General features: G+C 40.1%; 1 protein-coding gene across 1 annotated transcript; it reads right to left on the bottom strand.

The window, feature by feature from the left end:
• Positions 1-5455: 5455 nt before the first annotated feature.
• Positions 5456-6523, bottom strand: LOC120108561 (receptor-like protein EIX2). The gene has a single exon (XM_039122200.1). The coding sequence runs from the start codon at positions 6521-6523 to the stop codon at positions 5456-5458; it is 1068 nt and encodes a 355-aa protein (XP_038978128.1).
• Between the last annotated feature and the right edge of the window lie 1409 nt (positions 6524-7932).

The following is a 7932-nucleotide window of genomic DNA, read 5'->3' as shown; positions in this document are numbered from 1 at the left end:
AGCTTAGAAAACCAAAGCCGAGCCGTTCCTCGGAGAGTCGCTAGGAAGGCTTTGCAGAGCACAGCCTTCGAGGACCCTTGCAATGCCATAAGGGCTCGGTAACTCTCCAGATGGTCGAGGGAGTTGGTCATCCCGTTGTAGGGCTCCACATGGGGCATTTTAAACCTCGGTGGGACCGGCTCGTCCTCAATCTGGCGGGAGAAGGGAGACTTGGTGGTAAATTCGAAATCACCCTCGCGCCTTGCCTTCTTGCTATGGAGCGCCTCAATCTGGCGCTCAAGATTCTCGACCTTCCTGTCGAGCTCCCCGGCTTGGGGGATTGCCACAGTAGTCTGCTCCGGCTCGTGGCGGTCCGGGGCTGACTCAACTTCTGAGGGCTGCAGCCTTTTGTCTAGGCTTCTCCCCGGCAGTTCTCTCCGGGGAGACACTCGTTCTTCATTATTAGCCCTGGAGGAGCCATGAAGATTTTGGCCCTGGGGGATCGGTCCATTCAGAGGAAGTACCGGCTGGACCTAGGCCTGTGGAGGTGGCATAGGTGAGGCTTCCTCACGCCGCAGGCCTTGGACGGCGGCGACCAAAGCCTGGACCTGCTGCACCAAGATGTTGAACTGTTCCGGCTGGACTTGAGGAACCGGACCAGCCGGAGATGGCGAGTTCTGGACAGAGTGTCCAGGATTTGGTGGGAGACGCCGGGAAGCATTGGAGGCTCCTTTACTTCTCAACTTCATGGCCACGACTCGGGCCCTTCCTCTAGCGCCAACTGTTGCTGGAAATTGGACCCGGGGGCGACCATCGGCTAAGAAGGTGGAGCTCCGGTGCGGGAACGGCAGGTGGAGGTGGTCCGTCGGCGGGCGGCGTCCTCCGGGAGACCTGCAAGAAGCCGGTGGCCGGGGTTTCCGGCGCCGGCCCTCCAATGCTTAAGTCAGGGGGGGCTAATATGTAAGAGGAGAAAGGAGATATATTTTTCTGGGTTTCAGAGTCCAACCCCCTCTAAGGTAGAGGGGTTCCCCTTTTATAGAGGGGTATTGTATTACCTGTGAAGTGACGGGGCAAATGGTTATTTTTGTCATAATTGAACACGATCGTGTGCATTAATACAATGTCGTGGGAGATCAGACTGGAGTCAGTGAGTCGTCGCGGCTGATCGGACGTGGCGGAGTAGTTCAACTGCCTGCCGTGGAGAACTTGAGATTCGTAGATAACATGCGCATTGATTGTTGAGTGAACCGGAGATCAGCAAAGGCCATACGCGTTAATGGTTGAGTGAACCGGAGATCAGTACAGGCCATGTGCATTAATTGTTGAGTGAGCCGGAGGCCTGCAGAGGCCATGCGCATTAATTGTCGACGGCGGTAGCAGGGTATGGTCTCCGGCTGAGCTATGGAAGGGGGTGACGGTAGTAGGTGAGTGGTGAGGTCGGGTTTCTGAAGTGAGGCTCCCGAAGGAGGTTAGGTCGAGGTCGAGCGCTAGGGCGGGGCGTCTCGGAGTCCAGCGTCTGGTCGGGCGCCGAGCTGGGCTAGTTGCCTTCAGGTCGGGCGCCTTCAGGTCGGGCGCCTTCAGGTTGGGCGCCCGCTGGTCGGGCGCCCGCTGGTCGGGCGCTCACTGGTCGGGCGTCTCACTGGTCGAGCGCCTTTAGGTCGGGCGCCTGCTGGTCGTCCGCCTTTTGGTCGTCCCGGAATAACTTGGTTTTTCCCCCAACAAGTACCTGCAGTAGCCTTTTCAGAGTATCTATTTCTCACCCCTTGCACTTTGCGAAGGAACTACGAATTATATGTTGAACACGATCCATTTGTTTCTTGGCCTTTGGTAATGAGATAGTGATCTTTTGATCAAATTCTATGAAATCATTGATTGCGGATGTAAATTCAATTTAACATAGGGATTTTAGGGCATTTAATTACTTTGTTACAAGATGTTTAGATTAGACGGTAATATTGGATATATATCTATATATGATGTTTATCAATAATGTTCATTTTGGAGTGGGCTTGCAATGGATGAAACATGATGTAACAATAGTAAAATAAAAAGGTAAGTAAAACATGGAAATGGTGGTATCAATTTGCATTTGTGTGGGCATTTTCATTTACAAGATGATGAATCACACCTGTTGTTCAAAATAATCTGACATAAAGAATCAGTCCCGTGACCTGTCCTAAGGATTAATATTTAGTAACTTTTATTTCTTCATGTTCCAGTGCAGCTTGCACCTCTCTCAGGCTTCACTGCTAAATGATCACCCCCTTGAACCACATTAATGTATTTCTTTGAGTAACTTGGAAGGATTTCCAACATACTTTCATCAACTTTATCACTTCTAGTGGATAAAAAAGGGTGTCTCAATGCACGAGACTCCCTCTATTGCGGGGTCTAGGGAGGGACTTTTGCATTGACGAAGTTGCTTGTTGTGTGGTCAAGCTTTAGGAAGGGCTAAACACTACAGAACGGAGACTACCTCCTACTCCAAGATAACTATTTGAATTTTGAATCTAACTTTAGAGCTCTATACATGAAGATCCCTAAACACCTCTGGAATGCAATTGGAATAACTAAACTTACTAATGATCTTCTGCCAATTATTTTTGTTTGGTTTTGTGAATCCATTTTCACTGAGCATTTTTATTAAGGTTGCAATTAGTGTCGCCTCAAGCATTTTCCAAATCCTTCCAAGAACTTGCATCTAGGCTATTTTACACTCTCCCGCTGCTTGCTGACCCTTGAATACAAATCATGATCTTCCAAGAACTTTTCCTCAGTTCATGCGACTATTCTAACATCACAGTCTTGTAAGCGGTCAGATCCAAATCTAACTCCTGTGCTAAGAGTGCAGATATCATATCATTTTTCTTGAGACATTCCTGTCTCAAGAAACCATTAGTATGCCTGCAAATAACATGCCAAAGTACATATAATACTATTGAACAAAGGTTTGTGGGACATAACAATCATCAGTATCTTTGCAACGTGATCCCACTAGAAGGTTTAAACATTGAGTCTCACGCTCTATCCTTCATGAGGAATTAAAGATTAAGAAGTTTCGGAGCACCAAATCCATATATTTAAAGGAATTTGGTCCCATAGGCCAGTTATGGCTTCTCTCAACACATACACGCACACAGAGAGGCAGAGAGAATATAGGGACAAAAAAGTCATTTAGTGTTCCATGATTGCTTTAAGGTAGAGGATGACACGGAGATCTAGAGATGGGAATTACAAGTGTACATGGAATTAGGAGGGTTGGATCGAGCGCCAAACTATTTTAGTATTACTTGCATCATAGATTTAAAAATTATAAGATTTTTTTTCTAAATTTATGTTCTTTGAGAAAATTGAAGTTTCTCCTTTCGTAGCTTCTACATAGTATCTTGTTTCTGTTGGTTAAGGTTAATAATTTTAGATAGATGCTTAGATTTGTTTATTTGGAAACACAAGCATTTTATCTTCTCTCCAACTATGTGATGACGCAAAGCATACAAACCTCTCATTACCAAAAGATGTGCAGGTGATTGTTTAATTCCATATGGACTATGCACTGGGTAGATTTTGGGTATTAATAATACTGGGTTAAGAAACCCAAATAACATCTTTTAGCTAGTCTTTTTGAGTATGGTACTGAGCTATTGCGAATGGTATTAGATCAAACCTAGCTCATGGCCCACATGGAGTAAGAGAATATTGCAGCATGGGCCCATTTGGGTTGACCACAAACTGATCGTAATGTTAATCACTGGATTTGAAATATTTGTGATTAGATTTAAAAAGATATAGACCCTTAGCCAAGCAAAGATATTGGGGCTCAAACGAGGAATTTTGTAAGGATCTATGCAGCTATGTATGTAGTTGCACATCGGCTATATAGTGGGTAGATCTTAGATATATGTATAGAATCAAGGAATCCAAATAAAACCTTCCAACTAATCTTTTTTTGAGTGAGATCCTGGGTTGTTACAAGATGATTTTTAATTTTTCCCCTATAATGTAAAGATCAAGTTTTTTCTTAGGAAAATATAATTAAAGTTTGCTGCTTAACTTTGTTTTTTTTTTTGCTATTAGATCATTTAAAACAATTTTATTGTCAAAGAAGTTTCCATATTTTAAAAAACATCAGTAGTTGCATTTTTTTCATCCACCTTAATGTGAACCGTAAGTTTCTTTTCTTTTTTTTTAGATGTGTATGTTATCAGGCCAAAATAAAAATTCAGGTAATATCCTTTTTATTGATTATATTGCCTTGGCTCTAGGTGGGAGAAAGAAGCTGATGAGATTGGGATGATGTTTTAGTGAGCTGCTCAAGAATTCCCAAACTTTCCCTTGGTAAGGGTAGGAAAATTTCTTTTTTTTCTAGCATATTTTCATCAAGGAGCTAGGTGTTCGTGGGGAGGCAATTGCCCAAGGGAGTGGACTTAAATGTAGAACTCTAGTTGACCCAAAAGTTGTTGAATTTTTGGCCAACTAAGATATTAACCCCTTCAGTTTTTTTTTTTTACAGTCCATTGTGGAAATATTTTTTCATACCTGGATTCTCAACAAATCAAAAGTTAGTTATAATCGAGCCTCCTAGTTTTTTTTTATCTTGACAGAAAAATCTACCTACTTTGTTGTGGTATTGAAACTGCTAAACAAACACTAGGAGACACACCTGATCAGCTTCTCCCATGCTACTATGAACATGGAGTTGTCTCTCTTTCGGCATGTTTCTTAGCGGCAATTTTAAGGTTGCATTAGCACCAAATTTTATTCTTAAAGAAATAAATTCATAATGAGAATATTGATGCTGAAAGCTATGAGATTTGTTTAACCTCAAAAGGTTGTTCCCAAAAATCTCAATGGGAGAATTTTATACTACTTGATTTATTCTACAATAATGGACAAAGAAAAGAGAAATTTTCAAAAGTTGCTTCATTCAAGATGGCAAATCAATGAGATAACCTATCTGTTTTATTTTCTTTTTTGGAAGATTACCTATCATATGTGACAACTCACATAGTGTAACAGATGTAAAACTTGTGAGCTCATAGATCAAGCAAAGCTTTGAGATAGAGCCAACTTTATAACATATCAAGAATAAGCAAAGTTCTAATTCCTTAATTTGCTAACTAAATAAATTATGTGTAGTCTTCTGCGCCTATAAGTGCAATCTTTCGAGCTCAAACCATTTCAAATTCAAATAAGTTCATGCTTGATCTGCAGAGCACATTCACATGAGTTTAGTCCTCTAAGCTCAAATAATTTAAGCATGACATATGACTTGACCCTCAAACCGTAATTAGCAATTCTCTCTTGATTAAGTTAGTGTGTTAGTTTGAACTTTGTTATTTTATTAGAGTAGTACAGGTACAGGTTCCATGTGTGAAACTAGAGTTTGAGTACAGATAATTCATTTTGAACATTTTTACAAACACTTTAAAAAAACAAAAATAAGAAAAAAAGTTTATGTAGACCATATCATAAACAATCATGTTGCAGCATTGTGCTCTTTAAACCTATTGAAAGTCACTGCCAAGAACACGTAAACCATATCATAAACTTGATCTATAAGTCGAAAATAGGCTTCTCTCCATTTTCTGTTGAATAATAATGGACCAAAAACGGCCCATAAACCAACTGCAAATCCTAGCCCCATGCTCATATACAACCACCTGATTTCAGATCCTTCTTCATCCCCTCCAACAACATTTGGACCTTGATTTGTCTTGTCATCTTTGCACTTTTGAGCTAATGGGAATCCGCAAAGACCAGGATTACCAGCATAGATAGATGGGTCGATGAAGGTCTGAAATTGATTACCTGATGGAACTCTTCCTGACAAGTTGTTATATGATAAGTTCAAGTGACTCAAAAAAGTTAGCGCAATCATGCTTGAAGGAATTCCACTATAAAGATTGTTTCTTGATAAGTCAAGTGATTCCAACTGTTGCAATGCACTAATTTTTTCTGTGATCTCTCCTATCAGATGATTCCCAGACAAGTTTAAGCTCACTAGTCCAAGAAGGCTGGTCAGTCCTTCTGGCATCGTTCCAGATAAGTTATTGTTTGAAAGGTCCATAATGATGACAAGTGAAAGGAATATGCTATAGTCCATGTCTCTTCCTTTCATGGTCACTTCCATATTTTCATTGTAGTTATAATAACTTAAAATGGATACATGACTCTCCCGTATCACTTTCATGGCAGTGAAGTTTCCAAAGCTCGAAGGAATGGTTCCTGATAAATTGTTATTAGCAAGATCCAGGATATAAAGAGCACTTAGCCTAGATAGATTAGGAGGAATATTTCCAACAAGCTTGTTTGATCGTAAGCGAAGGATATGCAAGGACAACAAACTTTCTCCTATCCAAGTAGGTATTGGACCAATGAATCCATTCTGTCCAAGATCAAGAGTATCTAAACTCACACAACTCTTCAAGGATAATGGGAGTTCTCCTGATAAATTATTGTTACTCAAGTGCAACGACTTGAGATATGGTAATGAACAGATTGATGGAGGAATGCTTCCAGATAGATTGTTGTTTGAAAAATCCATGGCACTAGTATCGACACCGAAAGAGTACTTCCAGCAATTAGGGAGCTCTTCCAACAAGTGGTTTTTTGAAAGATCAAGATTCCAAAAGTCGGGCTGACAAAGAGACAAGGGAATTTCACCACTGAAATTATTTGTGGAAAGGGAGAGATATATCAAATTAGGCGTATTTTTGCCAATACCAGGATGAATCACTCCTGAAAATGAATTGTTTGATAGGTTTAGTATATGCATAGCAAAAGAATAAAAATTTGGCAAAAGTACCAATATATTTTTATTCCATAGAAAAATTTTATTCTACCAAAATGGTATAATGGAGCTATCCGTTCTCTCCCTTTTTTTTATTTTTGGCACTTAAAACTAATATAACTATTTTAGAATATTTTTCGGTATTTGGCTAGATAACTCTCAATTTGAGGGGGGGAACTTATCATCTCTACTAAATATTGTCTTAGGATATCCAAAGCAGCTTGACATGGTGTGATCTAATGGTGAAAAAGAAAGTAATTACTTCAACTCATTCAACTCGATTTTTTTAAAAAAAAATTAAAAAATAGAAAATATGGTGAAAATAATGCTTTGACCCCCTTTTATTTTATTAATAAGTAACAAACTAAGTTACACATAGTCCCTATTTATATTAGTATAATCCGTTCTTCCACAATTCAAGTTGGATTCTTTTAGTTAAAAGAGGACACATCTTTCCTAAAATAAATATGAGTAGTTTAAATAATCTTGGAAAACTAATATATACAAGAGGTAGACCTCAACTTTTACATCAATTTTATCTACAGTCGTTTCGCCTAATTCTTTTTAGATTAGAAGATACGTCATGTCAAGATCTTCCAAACAATGAAATTTAACCTTGATCTCTCGATGCACCACGCCTTTAAAGAGGGTATTATGTTGTAGAGCTCGAAAAATTATCTAACTAAATCGGACATTATATGGGCATATTAGGATCTACGAAAGTTTGGTGTATGATTCAGCTTTCTGATATAGTAAATTTTTCTATTCAGTCCCAGTAATGGCTAGAATGATCCACATCAAGTCCGCTAATCCTTATGAATTATAGTATTTAGGTGTGCTCCTACAATTTAGATTAGTTATTTATTGGTTGTGATGTCCTTTCCTATGCCCCACTCGAATAATGGTGGATCGTCCACAATGAAGATTTGGGAGTTCTAGCAATGAAAATGAGTGGCTATTGTTGGCAAGGTCCTTTTGGGAATGATTTTTTATGAGTGAAGATGTGGCCTTAAGAAGGGATAGAGCTATGGGCAGCAGCAGGTTAGGCGGTAGAAAGGTGACAGAGAGACACTCGATGTCCGGGTTGGGAACGTACTAAGATAAGGTTTACCTAAAGCTAAGGTAGATTAGGGGAGATTATGGGAGTGACGAGGGCTCACAAA

This window comes from Phoenix dactylifera, unplaced genomic scaffold, assembly GCF_009389715.1.
Source record: "Phoenix dactylifera cultivar Barhee BC4 unplaced genomic scaffold, palm_55x_up_171113_PBpolish2nd_filt_p 001393F, whole genome shotgun sequence".
NCBI lineage: Eukaryota > Viridiplantae > Streptophyta > Magnoliopsida > Arecales > Arecaceae > Phoenix > Phoenix dactylifera.
The sequence above is the reverse complement of the archived record's forward strand: the minus strand, read 5'-3'. Positions and strand labels throughout refer to the sequence as shown.

Bases quoted from the DNA above. Each gene is read 5' to 3' on its own strand.
- LOC120108561 (XM_039122200.1), bottom strand. From the start codon at position 6,523: ATGGATTTTTCAAACAACAATCTATCTGGAAGCATTCCTCCATCAATC.